This window comes from Myxine glutinosa, chromosome 2 (genome assembly GCF_964187855.1).
Source record: "Myxine glutinosa chromosome 2, kmMyxGlut1.1, whole genome shotgun sequence".
Taxonomy (NCBI): Eukaryota; Metazoa; Chordata; class Myxini; order Myxiniformes; family Myxinidae; genus Myxine; species Myxine glutinosa.
Window position 1 is genome coordinate 114,597,395 of NC_136262.1, and position 24,537 is coordinate 114,621,931.

At 46.1% G+C, this 24,537-nt stretch overlaps 1 protein-coding gene across 2 annotated transcripts in view; it reads left to right on the forward strand.

Moving 5' to 3' along the window:
- Positions 1-24,537, forward strand: part of MTOR (mechanistic target of rapamycin kinase) — a 55,711-nt gene that overhangs the window by 1,828 nt on the left and 29,346 nt on the right. Inside the window, exons 3-25 of one of the 2 annotated variants that reach the window (XM_068104253.2) lie at positions 2,251-2,359; positions 2,669-2,904; positions 3,029-3,229; positions 3,828-3,962; positions 4,160-4,328; positions 11,085-11,251; positions 11,358-11,466; positions 11,603-11,786; positions 11,903-12,031; positions 12,157-12,238; positions 14,072-14,234; positions 17,174-17,389; positions 17,497-17,702; positions 17,868-17,990; positions 18,174-18,257; positions 18,362-18,454; positions 18,604-18,738; positions 19,248-19,377; positions 19,498-19,694; positions 19,921-19,974; positions 20,338-20,424; positions 20,695-20,862; positions 23,461-23,573. In XM_068104253.2, coding sequence (XP_067960354.2) covers positions 2,251-2,359; positions 2,669-2,904; positions 3,029-3,229; positions 3,828-3,962; positions 4,160-4,328; positions 11,085-11,251; positions 11,358-11,466; positions 11,603-11,786; positions 11,903-12,031; positions 12,157-12,238; positions 14,072-14,234; positions 17,174-17,389; positions 17,497-17,702; positions 17,868-17,990; positions 18,174-18,257; positions 18,362-18,454; positions 18,604-18,738; positions 19,248-19,377; positions 19,498-19,694; positions 19,921-19,974; positions 20,338-20,424; positions 20,695-20,862; positions 23,461-23,573 — 3,290 coding nt within the window. Of the gene's footprint in view, positions 1-2,250; positions 2,360-2,668; positions 2,905-3,028; positions 3,230-3,827; positions 3,963-4,159; positions 4,329-11,084; positions 11,252-11,344; positions 11,467-11,602; positions 11,787-11,902; positions 12,032-12,156; positions 12,239-14,071; positions 14,235-17,173; positions 17,390-17,496; positions 17,703-17,867; positions 17,991-18,173; positions 18,258-18,361; positions 18,455-18,603; positions 18,739-19,247; positions 19,378-19,497; positions 19,695-19,920; positions 19,975-20,337; positions 20,425-20,694; positions 20,863-23,460; positions 23,574-24,537 lie in introns of those variants that run through there. The other variant, XM_068104254.2, reaches the window with a different exon arrangement.

Consider the following 24,537-nt stretch of genomic DNA (forward strand, 5'->3'; position numbering starts at 1 on the left):
TCCTTTTTGTGGGGTGTGCGTGAGTTGGCCCATTTTTGTGGGGTGTGCGTGAGTTGGCCCCTTTTTGTGGGGTGTGCGTGTGTTGGCCCCTTTTGAGTTGAGGCAGGGGCGCATGTTGGCCCAGCCAGGTTCAAGACATGTTTAATCCTTTTAATGAGAATTGTTCACTCCTCTATGTTTTTATTGTATTTCTGTTTGCTTGTTTAGGGTAGGAGCTCGTGAATCATCAGATGTAAGACGGTGACAGTATAAAAGTCATCAAATCTATTGTTAAGGTACGCGGTTAAAGATGGTATGTTTGCCGAGCGGAGGCTCCGCGACCGAACAGTTGTTCCCCGACTAAACCCGATTCACCCAAACGTTGGCCGTATCGCGCCACAGATACTCAATGTGGAAAAGACTAAGACGACGAATGCAAAGAGGAAGAAGAAGAAGAAGACGTACAGAAGAGTAACGGGGTTTATTATTATTTACACACACATAAGCAAAAAGAGCAGTCACGGGTATTTACAGTGGACATGAAAAAGCAGGTAACACAGTGCAAATTACTAGCTTATACTGACTTAGTTTACTACCCAGGACAGCACGAACAGAACAAACTCACTCAAATCGTTTGGAGGGATGAGCAGGTGGAATCACAGGGCACAGCGAGCAGGTCCACTCCGGGCGGGAAGCGAGGAGCCGGCAGCTCCTTGTATTTGGCTTTACAGCGCACGCCGGCAGCTCCTTGTATTCGGCTTTACAGCGCACGCCGGCAGGGTCACTCGGCGGGTTGAAACGGGGCTGGTTGAAGCGGCTCTTTGTCAAAGGCTTTTCGTATCTCTCACGCAACTCCGGTGCAACTCTGAACTCTCTCCCGGTGGACTGCCGACCCTCTTACGCACCTGGACTCATCTGCCGTATCTCTCGTGTAGCTTGTCCCAGCGATCGTCGCACCCTTCTGTCCAAACCTTCAGCGCGGGTCTGACACGCCCCCCTCGGTTTCGGTACCGCCCTCCCCCCGTGCTCTGTTTCGTGACCTTGTATGGTAATCCCACGGGCTTGTCTCCTTATTTGGGCATGGCGCCGACGGCACGCCCCTCGTGGCGAGCCACGGGCTTGTTTCCTTATTTGGGCATGGGGCTGAACAGCCCCGCCCTTCGTGGCACGCCCTGGGCTTGCCTCTCCCTGGCGACCCCGCCCCTCCTGTTCAAACAGAGCACGGAGCACATATTCACTATAGCAGCGAAATGAGAGGGCGTGCACCCCACGCTTGTGAGCTGCTTTACCCGCAGATGGAGAGTTTGGCTGGGAAATGGAAGTATTGAAGGGGAGCTATTCTTAATTGATTCGGTGCAATGGAGTATTATTCTAATGGAAGACAAGGCCTTACTCTAAAACACATAATAAGATATAAGCTACTGAACAAGGGTTTTATCGTGTCCTTCAATGTGGTGTTTCATGGAATAACTACCGGGACGCCCTCTTTACCTTTACACAACTCTGGAGGCAGGAGGGGCCATATTCAACAATGTTCATCACCATTTACCACTACAATACACACAATCAAAAAAATGCAATCCTCATATCCGCAACACTATTTACACAATTGACAAATCGATGCAGTCCAGGATACAGGGTTTGAACCTGGGTTCCTACAATCACAAGCCATTGGTTCAAATGGGAGTAACAAACTTCCAGTTTACTTTCTTTCCTATGTTATGCCATTGTGTAAGTTTGTACATGTAAGAACATCACCTTGTAAAACTTGGAATTGGCCATTTTGAGATGATCGAGGTACAGCTCAGGAAGCACCTGCATGAGAGTTCAATGTGTGATCCTATTTCGATGGACATTTGACCCATTCTCGACAACCCAGGAAGGCATATTTCATACCTCTGAATCCTTCTTATAACATGTGCAACAATAAAAAGAGCAATCGGAGATTGCAAACCCTCACCAGGATGTATTTTCAGTGGTTTTTAAGGCTTTTGTGTTAAAACAAATATGGCGGCCGAACCACGTGACCGATGACGTCATTATTATCTTTTCTCCACCAATTTATGCCGACATGACGCTCAAGAAATATTTCATCTTGATCGGATGAAGTTTTATACTTGTCAAATTATGACGTCATAATGGAGGCACCTATCACGTCATCATTAACATATTTTATTCCCCATGGAGAGTTCTTTACAATGAGCCATGCAAGGGTAATAATTCCTTATCTCTCCCTTTCTTCATCCCTCACTTCCCCCCGACCCCTTGTAGCTGAGCCCAGAAGAAAATGCAGCGTTTTACGACGACCTCATGCAGACCATTTATGAGCTTGTGTCCAGCAATGATGTCACTGAAAAGAAAGGAGCTATCCTGGCTATCGGTAACATGGGGAAGCACGGTGTGGTGTATGTTGGTAAAGGTGAAATGAAATCTGCATTTGAAGTTAGGATCCAGAGGAAGTAGAGATACCGTGATTGGTAAGCTTGCGTGATTATGGCAAAAGGGCACCGTGGGCAGTGGTTTGACAGAGAGGAAAATGTGGCTTTGGGATGTGAAAATGGTCGCAGGAAGGTGAGACGAGAAGGCTGATAAACTGTGACGTTCGAGTTAGAATCCCGGAGTAACAGGCTGTTTATCCACCGTTTGTATTTCCTTAAAGTTTTCGCACTCGTTATGTTTTGCACACCAGTCAGCCTGCTTGGCGTGGAAGGGGCCGGTAGCGCAGCTCGCACGTCGCGCTTCGCCAACAATCTGCGCCTGCTTCTCCCCTCAAATGACGTGGGCCTCATGGAACTGGCGAGCGGAGCAGTCGGGCGCCTGTCCATGGCCGGTGGCTCGTTCACTGCCGAGTACGTGGAGTTTGAGGTTAAACGTGCGCTGGAGTGGTTGTCGGGAGAGCGCCTTGAAGGCCGCAGGCATGCCGCGGTGAGTCTCTCGTGATCGAGCTGCATCCTTCTAACAGGAAGTCACCCTGATTGATGTCGCATCAGGTCAGCTGGCTGGCATTTTGGGTCTGGGCTTTTAATTTGGTCTCCTCACTCATCCCCAGGTGCTTGTGCTACGTGAGCTGGCCCTTGGCGCTCCCACATTCTTCTTCCAATCGGTCCAACCGTTCTTCGAATCGCTGTTTCCTGTGGTGTGGGACCCCAAACAGGCGGTCCGTGAGGCTGCAGTTGCAGCTTTGCGAGCATGTCTGCAGCTAACTGCCCAGCGTGAAACCAAAGAGATGCAAAAGCCGCAATGGTATCGGGTATGTGTACCAGTGGAATGTGCAGCAGTCCGCCCTCATTTGTGGTTTGGAAGTGGTTGATGTGCATGTTGATAGTTGCACATCCTGACACCCCTGTTTCATTAGGATTAATGGACATCCTCTAAATACCAAATACGTGTCGATCCAAGGGCATCCACCAATCGTTCATCAAAATGATTGTCCTTTTCCTCTATTCATTTTTGTCACATAAATAAACTGGAACGGCACTTGGTAGAGAGCGTACCTCTGCCAGGCTGAACAGTTTCCATTTTGTATCCCACTGATGGGCCGGATCTACATCTGGACCCACTGATAGGCCGGATCTACATCCGGACCTCAACCAAAGTCTAAAGCCCACATTTTACACGCCCAACCTGTTCATAAAGTATCGTCGGAATCTGTCCATAACCGTTTGAGATATCCTGCTCAAAGACAGACAGACAGAAAATGGACAAACAGGGGTGAAAACATAACCTCTGTCTATCTTTGGTGTTGGAGATGACAAATAAGACCTTGATAAACACTTCATCTGTGAATTGTTCCCTTCCTAGTCACTTCCTGCCTCTTCCCTCACGTCCATGTTCGTGTTTCTGTGCAGCAAACATTTATCGAGGCGGAAAAGAGCTTCGATGAGGGAGGGGTGCGGGAGCGCGGTGCCACGCGGGATGATCGCATCCACGGCTCCCTGCTCGTTATCAACGAGCTTGTGAGGATCAGCAGTGCTGAGGGGGAGGTAACTTGCCAATCCAAACCTGCTCCCTGCACCTTCATTACACCCTCCACTCCCCTCAACAATCCTTGGTCCCCCCTGTGCTTGTTTTGTGAAGCAGTTCCCCCATTCATAGTCGGACCACTCAGCGCCACGGTAAGAAGCACCTATTCGATATTGACAAATTTGAACATTCCTGATGTGGAATGTATTATCCACAGCATCTGCATGAGGAAATGGAGGAACTGAGTGAACAGCAACCAAGCCACTGTCGGGCCTACCTTCCTGGGCAGACGGCAAGGCCCAGTTCTCTGAGCCTTCCACCGCCCCGTTCTGCCTCCCATGCCCGACCAGGCTCGCCTGCCCTTTCCTGTTCCTTCCCTAACCAGGGTAAGACTCCTCCCTGAACCTCTACGACCACATTCGGCCTACAGTTTTACAATGCCAAATAATGCACCACTTCCGTGAGATATTTGTCAAAGTAATGGAAGAATTTGAGTGATCTCATTTAATCTACCAAGTCCCTGATAATTTTCAAGGATGTAGAATGGTCCTTCCAAGTAGGCAGTAAAGATTAGGTGCATCTTTAGGCCTGTTGGTTATAGGACGCGTTGGTTGAGGTCCGGATCTTTCAATGTTGGATCACACAGTTCCTCCTTCCTGTTCATCAAAGCTGAGTTTTCCGGACCAGATCCATCGTATCTTTCTCTTTTATTTTAGTTCTTGTTGCTGTTTGTGGTTTCATCCAACTTTCTTTGTTGATCCGTACCTTGTTGTGTTGTATTGTTGACTTCATGCTCCTATGATTGTCTGGCCTACTCACCCATGCCTCAGTTAGTCTGCGTGCAAATTATGTCTCTGCCCTGACACCGCATTACTCGTTTCACTTCCTTTCTCCCAAGTATTTTTCTTTTGGTTTCCTCAACTTTATCCTATTTCCCCTTAATTAAATTAATTAAATAAAAACTAATTTTTTTCACTCAAAAATCACAAACTGATTCTGCCTGTACTTCCTTCCTTCGTTCATTCTTTATCCTTAGCCTTTCTCAATACAGTTTGTCCAAACTGAATCTTGATTGAATGAAAAGTTTCTTCCTTTAAAAACTTTTGATAACATTTTAAAATGCTCCACTTTCCTTATTTCTCCATGAGGAACACACCACACGTTCTTCTTCACAAGGCCTATTTCCCAAACCTGCCGTACTCCTAAATGCTTGGTCTCTCAACCCTTCTCCTGTATAGACAGCACCCTTTTCCTCCATGCCTTCAACAGCCATTAATTTCACCCCTTCCATGATTTCTGTATCTATATATCCAGATTGGGGATCTTGAGTAGTCCAGTTTGCAGAGGTTATATGCCCAAGACAATTGATTCCTCTTCATGTCCTGTAACGGCATCAAACCATGCCTTGTCAGTACACTCCCCCACATTTCCATCACAACCTCCCAGCTTCTCCCCGGTCCGTCCTCCTCCCTCCCACCATTCCTCTAGCTGCTTTCCACATTCCAGCATCTTGCCAGCAGTGCCTCTTCTTCGTCTTGTGTCCTAACTGTGTGGACCTCAAACATCTGAGTCTTCCTCTGCAACGTGACAGATCTCCCAATACAGGCCGCTGCCAATAAACCAGGCATCATCTGTTTAGCAGAATCATTCCTCTCACAGGACATCCATGACTCCTTAGTGTCTCTTCCTGGGTATTGGGTCCTCCGATTTGATAGACCTGAACCCTGCCCTGGCGGCAGAGTTGCACTTTACATCAAGAACTAATTTCCCACTGTATGTTTACTGATCTTACACCTCCCAAACCTCAGAAGTACCTTTGGCTGTGACCTTCTCTTGTTTGACTGTGTCCTCCAAACAGTGACGACTCGATATACGAGGTGTGTTCAAAAAGTATCCGACCTTTGTTCATAAAAAATACTCGTATCCAGATACAACAAACTTATACTAATCTCCTTCAAAGTAGTCCCCTTGGGCTGCCACACACTTCTCCCAACGGTTCTGCCACTGTCGGAAGCAGCGCTGGAACGCCTCTTTTGGGATGGCGCGCAGCTGGTCCGTCGCATTCGAGATGATGTCTTCTCTGGACTGAAATCTGGTCCCTTTCAGGGGCATTTTCAGCTTGGAGAAAAGCCAGAAGTCACATGGAGCCATGTCGGGAGAGTAGGGAGCCTGACGAAGCACAGGTGTGTTGTGTTTGGCCAAGAAACTCTGTATCAAATGTGAAGAATGGGCGGGTGCGTTATCGTGATGGAGCTGCCAATTGCCCGCTGCCCATAGGTCCGGCCGTTTGCGTCGCACAGCGTCACGAAGGCGACGCAGAATCTCTTGGTAATACTCCTTGGTGATGGTTGTGCCGTGTGGTGCGTACTCATGATGAACCACGCCACTGGAGTCGAAGAAGACGGTCAGCATGACTTTGACATTGCTGCGGACCTGCCTTGCTTTTTTTGGCCTCGGGGATGTTGGATGCTTCCATTGTGATGACTGCAACTTGGTTTCTGGGTCGTACCCATAAACCCAGGACTCATTGCCAGTGATCACTGTGTTGAGGAAGCTGGGATCGCTGTTCACAGTCTCCAGCATGTCCTGTGCGATCTCCAAACGGAGTTGCTTCTGCTCAATCGTTAGCAGCTTTGGTACGAACTTCGCTGAGATTCTCCTGAAGCCCAAATCGTCCTTCATAATGGAATGAACGGATCCAATGCTGACGCCCACCTCGTCTGCAAGTTCTCTGATCGTGATTCGACGATCCTGCATCACCAGGGTCCTCAATTGGTCAATGACGATCTCATTTCGGGATGTTGAGGGCCTACCCGAACGTGCTTCACTCTCCACTGATGTGCGGCCATCTTTGAAGCGGTTGTACCACTCCTTTATCTGTGTGGTGCTCATTGCTTCGTCCCCGAAGGCCTGTTGAATCTTGCGGATCGTTTCTACTTGGGAATCGCCAAGCTTTACACAAAATTTGATGCAGTAGCGTTGTTCAAGTTTTTCCGTCATTTTGTCAAAAACGAAAATCCGACGGCGCTCACTTACACTTCCTCACTCATCGGCGGTCTGCCGTCGAATGACAGCTTCTGCAGGTGGGAAAAAATTCACGCGTGCGCATTAGGATCGCCTACATACGTGCACCAATCAACGCCTCCCTAGCTTCATTTGTTTACGCACGACGAATTAAGGTCGCATACTTTTTGAACACACCTCGTACATCTCTATCTCTATCTCTATCTCTATCTCTCTCTGACAACATGGACAACATTTTAACCACTCATCCCAACTCTCTTCCTTATATGTGGTAATTTCATTTGTCACCATGCAACTTGGATGGGTGTTGGTACTTCTCTCACCAGCCATGGCACCTCAGCAAAGGACGTCTGTGACTCCATATGACTGACTCGATCTGTGAACTTTACGACCCAGATTTCTCCCAATGGCAAATCCTCTATTCTGGGATTGGTGATGACTAACTTCCCTGCAAATGTCTCCTGCACTTCCTCTGCTCCAATTGGTTTATCTGATCATATACTTGTGAGAGTCAACATCTCTCTGGCTATTCTGAGTTGCGTCACTGCCGGCGAGTCTGACAGATCACTCGGGCAGATTGGCAGGGACTGAAAACAGTCATCTCTCTTTAGGACTGATCTCCCATATCTACCACCCCTGATGTTAACTCGGTCTGGGAATTCCAACACAGAAACCTCCTCTCATGCACAGATGCATCCCATCTCATCTTCAATTATCCTACCCTTCTTCATGCACATGGTACATTGAATCCTGTGGTTAGGTTAGGGTTAGGGTTAGCAACTTGCCTTCTTGGTTAGTTTCTCTGAAGCAACTTGCCTTCTCTTCCTGAAAAGCAAACCCAACAGAAGGCAATCTCAGGTCATTCCACAAATTCTGCAATAAGTGTGTATCTACTCTCAGGAGAGCCAGAAAACATCTGTTCAAATTCAAGATTGAACTTTCAAACTTGTCCCCCTCCTCTAAAACCTGGTGGCACCTTGTTAAGTCTGTCTCTGGAGTATGCTCCCTTTCGATCCTTTCCCTCACTTCAAATGGCACCACAGCCGACTCTGCTCGTGAGTAGGCTGAATGCCTCAACTCTGTGGTTGTTTACAAATTATGTGTTCTCAGCTCCTCACTCTCTGTACCCATCCTTCCCAGTCGTAACCAACTACTCCTGGGCTCTGTATCTTTTGCACCTGAGAAGCTGGAAAAGTTTCTGCGAACCCTCGACTCTGACTCTGCTATTGGACTGGCCGGCATCAGCTCGTGTGTCCTTAAAAACCTACTCTGCTGCTCAACATCCTCTCTCTGCCCTTTTCACCCTATCATTTACCACAGGTCATCTTCCATCTGCTTGGAAATCAGCCAACATCACAGCATTACATAAAAAGGTGCAAACACGGATCCCCTTAATTGCAGAACTATCAGCTTACTTCCAATCATCAGCAAGGTCATGGAATTCATCATCACAATTGATAAAAAAAATCCTTCTTTTTCTCAAACAACCTCACCTCAGATCATCAATTTGGTTTCACACCTGGTCAACCCACCTTGGACATGCTGCTTCTACTCTCCCAAAAATGGACGGAGGCCATCGATGTCAGACAGGAGGTCAGAGACGTATCTTTGGACATGTCTTGTGCTTTTGATACAGTCTGGCTTCCTGCCTTGTTCTCCAAACTCTCTGCATATTGCGTCCAAGGCCATCTCCACACATGGCTTACTGACATCCTCAACTCTCGTAGCCAATGTGTGGTACTCAACAGAATCCTTTCATCTTCTCTCCCTATAATGGCTGGAGTTCCTGAAGGCACTGTTCTGGGCCCAGTCCTATTTCTGATCTTCATCAACAACCTTGCTGACTGTGTAGAAAATCCTCTTTCTCTATTGTTGATGATCCACCTTCTGCCATGACATCCGTCATCCTTCAGACAGACAGGCTGCAGCCTCTTCCCTCTCTTCAGACCTTGACAAAATCGCAAGATGGTAAAACACTTGGAATATGTCTTTTTATCCTTACAAATCTCGCACTCTCACTATCTTTCTCTTGAAGTACTGTCTGGCAAACGCTCCTATCCACTTTCTTAACAATCCTCTTGAGGAAGTTCAGTCATTCCAAGACCTGGGTCTCACTATCAGCCATGATCTTTCTTGGGCAAACCACATTTCAAAGTGGGCCCGCAAAGCCAGCTGCCGATTGCGCATCCTGTGTCCTAGAGAGTCCTTCCTTGGCGAACTCCTGTTCACCTATAAGGCTTTCATCTGCAGCTTTATGGAGTGCTGGCACCCCTGCCTCACATCTTGCTCAGCTTGATGCCATGGAAACCAAGGCCTTCAAGATTATTTAAATGTCCCGCGATGAAGCCAAGTCTATGGGCCTATCACTTCACCATCACAAACAGGTTTGGTGGTTTCTGTCTTCTATCACCTCCTTTCTAGTCTTGCACCCTCTTCTCTTTCATTGCTTTGAACCCCTCTCCTTCCCCCCTCCCCCACTCCTTGTAGGTTTGTCCTCCACAGGACTCCCATGGTTTACCATGAACCCCCTTTGGTGAAACGACCTAACTCCAGGATCACTCCTCACCTCCTCATTTTTTTCCTTTTTTCCCCACCTGTGGAAACAACTTAAACATTCTCCTCAGTCTCATCCTTCTCACCAGGTTTTCAAGACTGCTGTTCACCACCATCTCAGATCATCCCCCATCCAAATTCCTGATCTTTACCTCCACCACCAAAGGTGGATGTAGGTTATATTTTCACCACTGTCTGTCTGTCTGTTTGTGAACAAGATATCTCAAATAGTTGTGGACGAATTCAGCCAAAATTTGGCAGACTAAATGATTTGTAGTGTATGTGACAAGGACTAAATGATTAGATTTTGGTGAAGATCCGGATTCGGATCCGGCTACTATAATTTTTTAAGTGATTCTTCACCATTGGGAGATAGGGCCAAAAACGATACATAGCAGAATATCTCAAAAAGTTATGGATGGATTTGGATGAAACTTGGTGGACCGGTTGGGTGTGTGACAAGGACTAATCGATTCGATGTTGGTGAAGATCTGAATATGGATTCCTATATGAGGATTATTTAATTTTTAAAGTGGTTCTTCACCATTGAGAGATAGGGCGAAACCCTGAAAAAGTTATGGACGGATTTGGACACAACTTGGCGGACAGGTTGTGTGTGTGACAAGGAAGAATCGATTAAATTTTGGTGAAGATCCGGATCCGGATCCGGCTAGTAGAATTTTCAAAGTGATTCTTCACCATTGGGAGATAGGGACAAAAACTATACACAGCAGGATATCTCAAAAAGTTGTGGACGGATGATTTTGATTAAATGTGATTCTGTATTGTGATTTTCTGGTCTACTCTGGGATACAAAACGTAAACTGTTCACCTGGCGGAGGTATGCTCTCTACTGAGTGCCGTTCTAGTTTCTATACCTGTTGACGTTCCCCAAGCCAACCTATTTCCAAATTTCCATTTTTTCCTTCCTTGGAGTTTGTGGTTGTATCTATTTTGTTCATCCCCGTGTGTCCTCCCCTACCCCACATTCTTCCCGACATCCCCTATTTGGCCAAGTCTCCCTCTATTTTGTCCCTTAACCCTGCTGTTGGTGTGCCCCACCCCCCCTATCTTTCTATTGTCCCTTTTACTCTGTTGCGTTCTGATACATTCTCTGTTCTAGCTCCTCACATGTGCCTCAACTTTGTGTACAAAAAAGGACATGGCCTCGTCAGCCATTGGGAGAGGATTGATATATTCTGCCACTTTATTCTCTTTTCACATTGATGCAAGGAGTCACCATACAACTGGGGCCACGATGAAAATGCCTCGAGGACGGTCAGCTTAACATTCTCTTAAGGGTGGAGTGCTTCATGGACATGGTGTGGCTCCTTCTGATCTCCAGAATCAAACGCTGGACCAAAATTGCAAATTAATTGTCATACTGCCAGTGTCGGTGCTGTGTGAAATTACAAAAGAAAACAAGATCATGATTTGGTGTCATGATCAAGTGAGAAAAATCCTAAACTCCTTTAGGGGACAACAGCATACACTGCATCTTTAATCTTTTTTTCCTTCTTCCCTCCCTGCTTCTTCAACATTTTTCCTTCCTTCTTTATTTCAAGGTGTCCTTGGGTACGGTGGGCCGGTGCAAAGCCTTCTGGGATATGGAGGTGGTGGAGTCCTGTGGTCAGGGGGTTCTGAGGGCTTGTCTGGAGGGAGTGGGCAGGCAAGGCTGGGCCTGGTGGAGAGCCGCTATTGCCGGGAGCTCATGGAGAGCAAGTTTGATCAGGTAAGAGGGGAGAGACGGTTAAAGCTAAATCAAAGGGTGAGGGATGATCATAGATTTTCAATGATAAACAAAGCTGCAATTGCTCCTCTTTAGTTGTGCTTTTCAGGTGTGTCAACTAGTCATGAAGTACCGCTCAAGCAAGAACCCTCTAATTCAAGTTGCCTTGCTGAACCTGCTTCCCCGATTGGCTGCTTTCCAGCCACAGAACTTCACCCGTCAGTCACACCCCACACATTTTGTTTGTATTAAATGAGGTTACGTCCCAAATCTTAATTGCCAGTCAATGTTTGGTTGCATCTTGTATGTGGCCCTAATTCTAGTAATTTCAGTTTGTGTGTAACTGGTCTCCAGAGCATTACCTGGGTGAGGCGATGGCCTACGTGCTGAGCTGTTTGCGACGAGAGCGTGAGAGGCCACTGGCCTTCCAGGCTGCAGGCCTGCTTGCTGTAGCTGTCAAAACTGAGGTGCTACCTTACCTATCACGACTCCTTGACATTATCCGTGCAGCTTTGCCGGCAAAGGACCTCGCTCACAAGTATACTCACCACCTCTTTCCTTATTCCCCTTCTCGCCACCGGCCTACCACCTTGGTCTTTGTCGTCTCATTACCCAAGTCTTCCATTCCTCTTATAATCTACCCCTGACCTCCAGGCGCCCACGTGTGGGCCAGGTTGACACGACAGTATTTGTAGCAGTCGCTATGCTAGCGCGGGCGCTTGGACCCGCTGTACAAGCTGATGTGCGAGACCTTCTGGAGCCAATGCTCTCCGTCGGCCTGAGGTCAGATTGTTTGCCCAGCACAGTGAGATAAAAATTTGGATTGTTTTCTCAATTGATAAACTTGAATATGTTTCCTTCCTATTCCTGAACCACCACATTTCTTCTCGTACCTTGCTCGCTCCCAGTCCTTCTCTTACTGCTGTGCTCTACGACTTAAGCCGGCAGATCCCACAGCTAAAGAAAGACATCCAGGAGGGTCTACTCAAGGTATGGAAAACTAGGAGGATGCAAGAATATACAGTGCATTCAGAAAGTATTCAGACCCCTTCACTTTTTTCACATTTTGTTATGTTGCAGCCTTATGCTGAAATCGTTTAAATTCATTTTTTCCCTCATCAATCTACACTCAATACCCCATAATGAAAAAGAGAAAACAGGATTTTAGAAAGTTTTGCAAATTTATTAAAAAGAAAAAACTGAAATATCACATTGACAAAAGTATTCAGACCCTTTGCTATGACACTTGAAATTTAGCTCAGGTGCCTCCCATTTCTCTTGATCATCTTTGAGATGTTTCTACACCTTGATTGGAGTCCACCTGTGGTAAATTCAATTGATTGGACATGATTTGGAAAGGCACACACCTGTCTATATAAGGTCTCACAGCTGACAATGCATATCAGAGCAAAAACCAAGCCATGAGGTCGAAGGAACTGCCTGCAGAGCTCAGAGACAGGATTGTGTCGAGGCACAGATTTGAGGAAGCCTACAAAAAAATCTCTGCTGCATTGAAGGTTCCCAAAAACACAGTGGCCTCCATAATTCTTAAATGGAAGAAGTTTGGAACAACCAGGACTCTTCCTATAGCTGGCCGCCCGGCCAAACTGAGCAATCAGGGGAGAAGGGCCTTTGTAAGAGAGGTGACCAAGAACCCGATGGTCACTCTGGCTGAGCTCCAGAAATCCTGTGTGTAGATGGGAGAAACTTCCAGAAGGACAACCATCACTGCAACACTCCACCGATCTGGGCTTTATGGCAGAGTGGCCAGACGGAAGCCTCTCCTCAGTGAAAGACATGAAAGCCCACAAAATCTTGTTTCTCACAGTATGTGAGAGTCCTTTAGGTGCTTTTTTGCAAACTCCAAGTGGGCTTTCATGTGTCTTTCAGTGAGGAGAGGCTTCCGTCTGGCCACTCTGCCATGAAGGCCAGATCGGTGGAGTGTTGCAGTGATGGTTGTCCTTCTGGAAGTTTCTCCCATCTCCACACAGGATCTCTGGAGCTCAGCCAGAGTGACCATCGGGTTCTTGGTCACCTCTCTTACCAAGTCCCGTCTCCCCCGATTTCTCAGTTTGGCCGGGCGGCCAGCTATAGGAAGAGTCCTGGTTGTTCCAAACTTCTTCCATTTAAGAATTATGGAGGCCACTGTGCTCTTGGGAACCTTCAATGCAGCAGAATTTTTTTTTTGTAGGCTTCCCCAGATCTGTGCCTCGACACAATCATGTCTCTGAGCTCTGCAGGCAGTTCCTTCGACCTCATGGCTTGGTTTTTGCTCTGATATGCATTGTCAGCTGTGAGACCTTATATAGACAGGCGTGTGCCTTTCCAAATCATGTCCAATCAATTGAATTTACCACAGGTGGACTCAAATCAAGGTGTAGAAACATCTCAAAGATGATCAAGAGAAATGGGAGGCACCTGAGCTAAATTTCAAGTGTCATAGCAAAGGGTATGAATACTTATGTCAATGTGATATTTCAGTTTTTTCTTTTTAATAAATTTGCAAAACTTTCTAAAGTCCTGTTTTCTCTTTGTCATTATGGGGTTTTGAGTGTAGATTGATGAGGGAAAAAAATGAATTTAAACGATTTCAGCATAAGGCTGCAACATAAAAATGTAAAAAAAGTGAAGGGGTCTGAATACTTTCTGAATGCACTGTATTCCCATTAACAGTCTTTGGCTATCAATGAGCTTTGTGGTGAGATGTAGTCCAATTGAGTTATCCCTGTTGGTGAGGGGGAAAAAAAAACAGTCACAAAACAGCTTTCTTGAGTACATAGTCATATCCATTCTGAGATACCATTGGTCCCTGCATGTTTACAGATGCTGTCATTGGTTCTGATGCAACGCCCATTCAGACACCCGGGCATGCCACGTGCTCTGGCCCTACAACTGGGGCCGCCAAGCCAAGCCCACGGAACAGATGTAACAGATGTCGGTGCTATCACACTTGCCCTGCATACTCTTGGGACATTTGAGTTTGAAGGTAGTGCATACGATCATCAAATTTATATAATGAGTAAATAAAATCGTGCTTTTATGCTTGCAGTTCTTGATAGCCTCATAAGACTCCACCAGAACTTTGACCACACTAAGCAGTATCCCCTTTGTTTCAATCTATCATCACAAAAACATCTCTGCAGATAATAAAGAAGTATGGCAGCAGTGCTATGCATCGAGAGATCTAACAAGAATCGACAAAAGCTTTCAGAATGTCTTGCCCTTCATGGTTGGTTAGTATCCCATAATTGTATTCTTGGGGAAAATGCCAGGGGCACAGAAAAGCCCCCTTTATATGTTATGTGCTTTGTGGCAAATGATAGAAAAGAAGGGACATTCTAAAAATATGTGCATGCTGGACTACCGTTGTGTTCTTAGGAGGAACCAAGTAAATCTGTAGAAAAGTTCATTTAAAGGGGCGCCAATTTTATATAAAGGGGTGCCAATTTTATATAAAGGGGTGCCAATTTTATATAACGTTCATATAAAGGGGTGCCAATTTTATATAACGTTCATATAAAGGGGCGCCAATTTTATATAAAGGGGTGCCAATTTTATATAACGTTCATATAAAGGGGTGCCAATTTTATATAAATTGCATATAAAGGGGTGCTAATTTTATACAAAGTTCATAAATTTTATATAAAGTTCATATAAAGGGGTGCAAATTTTATATAAAATTCATATAAAGGGGTGCAAATTTCATATAAAGGGGTGCCAATTTTATATAAAGTTCAAAAAGGGGCACCAATTTTATATAAAGTTCATATAAAGGGTTGCAATTTTATATAAAGTTCATATAAAGGGTTGCAATTTTATATAAAGTTCATATAAAGGGGTGGAAATTTTATATAAAGTTCATATAAAGGGGTGCCAATTTTATATAAAGTTCATATAAAGGGGTGCCAATTTTATATAAAGTTCATATAAAGGGGTGCAAATTTTATATAAAGTTCATATAAAGGGGTGCCAATTTTATATAAAGTTAATTTAAAGGGGTTGCAATTTTTTATAAAGTTGATATAAAGGGGATGCAATTTTATATAAAGTTGATATAAAGGGGTGCAAATTTTATATAAAGTTCACATAAAGGGTTGCAATTTTATATAAAGTTCATAAAAAGGGGTGCAAATTTTATATAAAGTTCATATAAAGGGGTGCCAATTTTATATAAAGTTCATATAAAGGGGTGCCAATTTTATATAAAGTTGATATAAAGGGGTGCAAATTTTATATAAAGTTCAAATAAAGGCGCCCCTTTATATGAACTTTTCTAGAGCATTACTTGGTTCCTCCTAAGAACACCAGGGTAGTCCAGCATTCACACGAGATTTTTTTGAATGTCCCTTCTTTTCTATAGGTTTGCACATGGCACATACCATATAAAGGGGCCTTTTCTATGCCCCTGACATTTTCCCCAATAATTACTACCGGAGTCGAAATTTTTTCATGTCCAACCTTTTGGGGATCACCTCTGAGGCAAGCAAAAATAGGACTGAGGGTTCTGAAGCTCACCTGGATCAGGAGAGTCACTCAACCCCCTCTTCCCCCCCCCCCCCCCCCCACAGACCTTCTCAAGCCTTGATATTTTTAATGCTGTGAACAAACTTTGATACATCTTGGGCAATGAAGGTTGTGATCAAGTTTCATGTAAAAGGGGGGGAGGGAGGGGGGGGACACCGAATAATGCATTACACCTAAAGCTGTTAATTAGACTTATTGGCCGATGTATATTCCAAGTTTTAGCTAGTTTCAATGCATAGCCTTTGTGAGATACAAGCACCAAGCCATTTCGGGCGGACTTACGGACGGACGGACTGACAGATACCAACGTTGATTTGAGGGTTTTCTTAATAAAACTCAAGAATGCGGAAACGGACGTTGCTGAAATTTGGAACATATTACCTTGACGTACAAAGTATTTACTTCTGAAATTTGCAGCCAATATCGTCCAGTAGAAGCCGAGAAACGAATTTTCAGTCCCCATGTTAAAGTTGCATTCAGAGAAACGATCCCATAGAAACGGAGGTGCACTTTGCGCCTCCCTTGATTTATTGAAATTGCTCTCCATGAGCTTGCGCTTCAATCTTGCACTTGATTACAGTAGTTCCCAGCAATGTCGGCTCATTTCTACAAGGCCTGACCTTGTCTGTCTGCACCTCCAGACAAGGCCGCATAAGCCACAGACCACTGGAATCCACCTCCTCCATATTTGAGAATGCCTTGCACTGGCTCACAATATACACAAGGATACACAAAGGTCAAAGGACTTTGATCCATGAGGAGGCCATTTTGACCATCCTGCGTCTGCTACATCAACACACATCAATTCAATCTATCGGTTTATCAACTTGTTTTCACTGGGCAGAGGGTGTGGCTCGTCATACCCAAGAGCGCCTTGAGATAAACAAGGAATGAAGAATGAAGCAGTGGAGAGCGAAGAAGGAAAGATGAAGATGCAGTGCACTTTTGTACCCAAAAGGAGTTTAGGATTCTTTCTTAATTGATCCATTACACCGAATAATGCTCATTTTATTTCGTAATTTCACACAACACCGAGTGTGAGGTTGTAGAGTAGGAGAAACCTTAGGCAGACATTTGCATGTCGTACCGTATGTTACATTACAAATTTCACTCAGCTGTGGTGGTGATGAACATTCAGCAGCTATATTTCCTACTGGCAGATAGGAAAATGTCAGGTGCCTTAGTTCAGCAAACCTCCTGGTTTTCCCAATTTATCTCTATCCATCTCGTGATGACCAGCTCGGGTATTGGATGCGATACTTTAAAACCTTTTATGCGATCGTCATTCTCTGGGAGAGTGAGAACCTGAAAAACCTATGAGTGTTCGTCGGTCATGCTTAGATATACTAGGCCTCAAAAGCCAAATTGTGAGTGACGTCCCCACCGATGACCCTTTGACAGGCCACCCTCTGACGCAGTTTGTGCGGCACTGTGCTGACCATTTTCTTGCAAGTGAACACAAGGCCGTACGGATGGAGGCGGCTCGCTGCTGTAGCCAGTTGCTCTCGCCATGGCTTCGCTTGGTCGGGGCCCGTTCACCACTGCCCAGCCAAAGTGCCGTTCGTGTCGTCTCTGAGGTCCTCGGCAAACTGCTGGCCGTCGCCGTCACAGACCCAGGTAAATCGGCACGAGTGTTTTGACGGTTCTTGTGGTATTTAAGCATGTTCCATACAGCATTTGCCGGCCAGATGGGATTTTAATTGTTAATTTCATATTCTAAACAGACTCAGATATCCGTTTCTGCGTGTTGGCCTCGTTGGACGAGCGGTTTGATGGACACTTGGCACAGGCTGAGGCCCTGCAGGCTCTCTTTGTAGCCTTGCACGATGAGGCGACGGAGATTCGTGAGCTGGCCATCTGTCTGGTGGGCCGTCTCAGTTCCGTGAACCCAGCCTTCGTCATGCCTTTCCTGCGCAAGACCCTCATCCAGGTAGAAACGTTTTTTATGCTGGATGATTCATTGCGCTTGTATTTTTCAAAATGGCTGATAAGGGATTCTTGTTGATTTGATTGTTCTTTAATCTTCAGCAAATTCAACGTCACTTTCAGCTCAACGGTAAATTTGTTTTCAGTCATCTTTTCTGGTTGATTGCAGATCCTCACGGAATTGGAGCACAGTGGTGTTGGACGCAACAAGGAGCAGAGTGCACGCATGCTGGGTCACCTCGTAGCCAATGCACCTCGTCTAATCCGTCCATACATGGAACCGGTCCTCAAGGTCAGATCCACCTTGTCCCAGTTTACCGCTTGTCATGCAATCCTGTCTGCGACGATACACACTCGGGACAGAGATTGATAGTGTGTTGTGGGATTATAGTTACCTTGTCATTCTGGCAGTGGTAACCAGTGAACCAGCATACTCAGTTGGTCCTTTTATGATTCTCTTCTTTGGAATTTTCAGGCTTTAATCCCAAAGCTTAAAGATCCTGATCCAAACCCTGCTGTGGTTATTTCTGTGCTTGCCACAATTGGAGAACTGGCTCAGGTGAGTATCTCGCCACGGGCTCAAGAGCCATCATTGTGTGACAAAGGAAAGTGATCATGCTTTCTGCGGTCGTATGGTCACTGGCTTCATTATCTCCTGAACAGGTGAGTGGGATGGAGATGAGGAAATGGATGGATGAGCTATTCCCTATCATCATCGACACCCTACAGGACTCGTCATCTCTCGCAAAGCGCCAGGTTTGTTATAATTATGAATCGGAAGATATTCTGCTTTGGCCTGTAGTGTTAAATCCACAAATGGCTAAACCTTCCGCCCCCTTTCCGGTGCAGCCCTTTTCCAGCCCGAAAGGCTCTTACCACATTGTCCAGAACCATTTTCTTTACAGGTAGCACTATGGACCTTGGGACAACTGGTGGCGAGTACGGGTTCGGTGGTCGTCCCTTATCGCCGATACCCTGCCTTGCTTGATGTCTTGATCAATTTCCTGAAAACGGAGCAGGCCCAAGGAATACGCCGTGAGGTTCGGTCTCATTTATGGCTCTTATTTTCTAACTTTCCACTTCATTGTGTCCATCACGCTTCCTTTGATCTTCTTTGTCTCCTTTGTCTTTGTTTGTCTTGCTCTCAGTCAAGGTTTATATCAGTCTACAAGTCAATGTATGCTACTGCTTGATTTTTTTCCATCCTCATTCCTCATGTCCATGCCTCATGTCCATGTCCATCCCGGTGTGTACCCCGGTTTAGAATAGGTACACCGTATACCTGCGCATCGTAAGAGGCGACTAAGGGTTGGCGTCAGGAAGGGCATCCGGCCATAAAACAAAAACATTGCCTCAAACAGGGAACCATGATTGTCATGGGGCCCGCAAGGCTAACCCCCGCTCTAGCAGGGAAAATGGCCTCAATACGATCATTCATTCATTCATGTCCATGCCCATCTTTCCTCATTTCTCACAATTCCCGATTAGCCTAAATCACATGTATTTTGCTGATGCCTCTCCTTTTTCTCTCTACCGATGCATGTATCAGGCCATCAGGGTACTAGGCCTGTTGGGGGCACTGGATCCTTACAAGCACAAAGTCAATATTGGGATGATAGACCAAGCAAGCGATGCCACAGCTGTCAGCATGTCCGACTCAAAAACGAGTGCAGATGCAGGTACGGAGTAAATGTGTTTAACTACTACACCTCCAGCCTTGACGTGTGTACCTCCTACCTCAACTGCCCACCTTACCTGACCTGCCGCACTTACCTGACCTGCCCCACTTTACCTGACAGGTGACTGCAGCACCAGTGAAATGCTCGTTAACATGGGTAACCAGCCGCTGGAGGAGTTCTACTTGGCTGTTGCTGTGGCAACGCTGGTTCGCATCCTGCGTGACCCATCCCTCACCGCACACCATGCCGTGGTGGTACAGGCTATCACCTTTATCTTCAAGAGCTTTGGACTCAAAAGCGTCCCTTTCCTGCCGCAGGTTAGAGTACAGAGCATTTTGTCCCGAGCGCTGAAGAATATTTGGGGAACAGCTGTAGGCCGTGGTCTTGGTGCGGTCCCTCTGCAGACATTGGAATGGCTCGTGTGATAAAGTAGACTGATGTAGTATTTGGATTATATCAGGCCAAACGTAAAAAAATTATCCACAGAGGTACTCTGATGTAACTTGCGGTATTTTGACTCTTACCTTCCATTCCCCTCTGCAGGTCTTACCCTCGTTCTTGAGCGTGATTCGTTGCTGCGATGCTGGGAACCGTGAGGTGAACCCTCGTTTCCCACCTCCCCCACCCATGCATATTAGAGGCCTAAACAAAGATGGGACTAAGCTGGCACTGAATCTCACTGCCATGTAAATTTAAACGGTTTCTTATACAGACGGTGTACTCACACATAGCGGTCTGCTACGGTGTTTGTATTGTCTGATGTGATGAGTACATATTTGTTTGAGATGTGTTTTGCTTTATTGTGCTCATGTGTGGGGTCCAAGGTATTCATCAAACGCGTAAGATAATGGTCTTCCCATTAACAATCGTTGATCTTCCTGGTGGATTGGGGAGTGGGGAATGGTACTGGGAATACTAAAATGCTTCGTTTGTTCCCAAACTTCTCTCTCCTTCGGCCAGTTCCTGTTCCAGCAGTTGGGTGTCCTGGTTTCATACGTACGGGAGCACATCCGGCCTTACATGGACGAGATATTTGCTCTCATCAAGGTATTTTAGTAAAAAAATATTTTTGTATTGCAATACCAAGTTCCACCCAAGCAGTTCTGCCAACCTTATTCCTACCCTACCTCTGATTAATTCCCACATGCCTCCGATTAATGTTGAATTATCTTCAGCTCGTATAACCTGCTACGTGTTATCATCACTTTGTGGATGCACACTTTGTTTGATCCGGCACACTCTTTGTTAAATCAGCCTTGACCAACTGCACACTCGTTTAACCTAGTGTATTCTTTATTCCAAAATTGACCTTCCCAGGAGTACTGGACGCCCAACTCGCCCATGCAGGTGACCCTCATCCTGCTTGTGGAACAGATAGTTGTGGCACTTGGAGGGGAGTTCCAACTATTCCTACCCCAGCTGGTTCCTCACATGCTCAGAGTCTTCATGCATGACAACAGCCCCGGTCGAGCGGTCACAGTCAGGGTCAGTCAACCTATTGTCGAACATCCACCTCTCTCGCTCCTCTCCTCATTATACCTCTTCTCTGCTGCTAATATGTTAATACACTGTTGGTGTTTCATTTTTTATTTTTGTATACCAAGTCGAGGTTCGTGTAAGAGCTAACACGTAGACCATGTAATAAAAGGAACAGGAGACAAGAGGGGGGGGGGGGGAGGGGCGGGGGGGAGAGAGGGAAGTACAGCAACAGTAGAGAACGGGGACATCAGGAGGTCTGTGGAAGAGAGAGGGATGAAGTGGGATACACGGGATAAACAAGATGCACACTCCGTCACTCCAGGGACTTTCAGGAAAGAAATAGGAATTTGAAGGAGGTGGATTTGGAGTGCATCAACGGGGGTAGAAAATATCAAGGTTTTGGTTGGGGGAAGATATGAGATGGTGGTTGACAGCTGTTTTAAAGACCTGGATGGAGGTGTGGGATTGAAGAGGGTGAGGGAGTTTGTTCCAGAGGCAGGAATAAAGAGGAATGAAAGAGTGAAGGAGAGCAGAGAGTCTTAATTTTGGCAGTTTCACCAGAAGAGGGTTGCTGGTAGATCTTGTGCGTCCTGCAGGAATATTTGGGGGACAGAGCAGGGGGTGCAAGGCCGGAGAGGAATCTATAGAAGATAGAAAGATCACCAACCTGCCTGCGGTGAGAGAGTAAAAAGCCCTCAGAATCAACTTCATCGCGGGAGATTCCAATGATTCTGAAAGCTTTGGATTCAACAGCGTGAAGCCGAGCTAGGTGTGAGGCAGGAGCACCAGCCCAGAGGGGAGAGCAGTATTCCATTGAGCTGCGGATGAAAGCCTTGTATGTGGTGAGGAGCTCAGGTGTGCCAAGGAAGGCCTCTGCACGACAAATGACGACGACGGATGATGCCCAGTCACGCCAAGGCCTCTGCACGACAGATGACGACCAGTCGGCGACTGGCTTTGGAAGTCAGCTTGGAAATGTGATTTTCCCAGGAAAGATCATGGCTGATCGTGAGACCCAAATGATTGAGTGACAGAATGTCTTGGAGAGGATTGTAAAAACTACTTATTGATTTTCGTATAAGTCTCGTAGTCTCCTCATTTAACTAGTAATGTCAGTATTGATTAATACAGTAGTCTAACTATAATGAACATTTCATTGAGTTTTATTAAAACGAAAAATAATGCGGCAAAGTGCGGATGGACAGGGCAGGATCGGAGAGTCGGTGAGATTATATGTCAGGTTTAGTAATACGGAATGACGTGAAATGGCGATGGCTTGTCATTTTAAAGGAGTGGAGGGAACGTGGTTTCACAGGTTCAGGAAGAGGGAGCCATAGTTAAGAAAGGTTGGAGACATGAGAGTGGAGGTGAGCGGGTAAATTTGATTTGGAGAGGAAAATTTGGTTTTGGTTGCTGGCCAATCGATCACAACTGGTAGGGCTTGTGATGAACAACTAGTTGAGAGAGCAGATGGGTTGAGACCATAAATGAAGCGATAGAAAACTGCTTGGTCACCAACCTTTCTGCAGTGGGAGAGGTGCAGGCCTTGCCATTCACCCTCCTGTCGAGTAATTCTAATTGGCCCTAGGGCCTAGGATTGTACCACTTCCTTGGGCGCAAGTTGAGATCTGGAAGCACCAGCCCATGGAGGAAGTCTGTACTTCATGGTAGTGAAGATGAAGGCCTTGCACACCATTTGGAGGTGGAGACAGGTCGAGCAATGACTGTCCACATACATGCCCTTTGTTCCTTATAACGGGGCCTGCTGTGTTACTCAACCTGCGGTTGTTTCAGTTGCAGCTGTTTCGTTTCCATTCGTTTAACAAATCAATGTTTTTGGTTCGTAGTTTGTTTTTAATCAAATATAAATAGGCACGCTCCCCCATTTGTGTAAAATGATTCATGCACCTGGTCAATCACATGATTTCACTCAACAAAAAGTACAAACACAAACACAAACAAGAACCCAGGCTGAAGGACCACGACCTGCGGCAACTCGGTGATATCATCAAAGCAGTAGATAAACCAACAAGTATAACTTGGAACAAGGCACTTGGCATGGTGTTAAAGTGCACACTGAACCTGAACCATGGTGTTAAAGTGCACACTGAACCTGAACCATGGTGTTAAAGTGCACACTGAACCTGAACCATGGTGTTAAAGTGCACACTGAACCTGAACCATGGTGTTAAAGTGCACACTGAACCTGAACCATGGTGTTAAAGTGCACACTGAACCTGAACCATGGTGTTAAAGTGCACACTGAACCTGAACCATGGTGTTAAAGTGCACACTGAACCTGAACCATGGTGTTAAAGTGCACACTGAACCTGAACCATGGTGTTAAAGTGCACACTGAACCTGTGCTGGGCGTTGGCGAGATCTATGTGGATGCGTTGATGCCTTTACTAGGCTCGCCCGTTCCCGAAGGAAGGGACAGGCTATTGTAATTGGTTTGTCAGCGTGCATCTCTGCACGCAGATCTACTTGCATATAGATCGTTAATTCTGAGATATAATGCAATCTATTTGCTCTGGGAAGGTTGGTAATGCTGAGTTCTGTTACTGTTTGTGATGCTCATCATTGTCGTTGTGCACCTTCCAGCTTATGCAGGCCATGCAGCAGTTTGGTGCAAACCTTGATGATTACCTCCATCTCCTCTTACCTCCTGTGGTCAAGATCTTCGACTCGTCTGACATTCGCACGTCTGTACGCAGGCAAGACACGGGAGGGGGCGTGGGGTGCGGTATGGTATGCGGTGCGTGACACTGGAGTAGAACCTCATGCACACGAGCAAGAATATGTAACATGAATAACAGAGGTTCAGCATGGTGGACAATAAATATCTCATCATGAACTCCTGTGGCAAACAAAAGACGATTAGCGTACAAAATAATAAATATGATGTAAACTGTAACAGGACCTGTCATCTCCCCTCAGCCCGAGGGGGTCAGACCTTGTCCCACCAAAAGTAAACTCCACAGATAAGCCTTGAGTGAGAGGGGCGACCGTGCTGGCGCAAAGTAGTTTTGATTCCTTGATTTACTTTGTCACCGATATTTTGTTTTGCTTATATTTCCAAATGACATCTGAATGATGCATGAGGTGGAATCGCATCCCAAAAACCACAGTGACTTAGATAAAAATAATAATAATGGGAGTTTGACGATTAAACGGGAGAGAGACACGTTAAACATTAATAAAATTGAGGAAGGGACAAACAAACAAATCTGCATCAACGACTTTAAACTGTTGCAGACACAGACTCACACAGAGACACAAGACCAGAGGGGAGAGAAAGATGGGGAAGCAGAAGGGTTCGGCCTTGCCTCGTTGTGGGGCCGGAGTGCTCAGGCAGCATGGACGAGGTCTGGCATGGAAGATTGTGTGGTGCGCAGCACGATGCCGCACCTCAGACTCAGACTCGTACTCGACTCCAAACACTGAAGATTGTGTAGAGCGCAGCACGATGCCGCACAGACTCAGACTCGACTCCAAACACTGAAGATTGTGTGGTGCGCAGAAAGATGCTGCACCTCAGACTCGTACTCGACTCCAAACGCGGGCTCTAGGCTGCCATGGAACTGTCACACAAACTTACGCAGCACGAGCGAGGGACCCCAGTTCTGGCACTGACTGCTGACGCTGACTCATACTCTCACCAACGCAGCTACACCCATC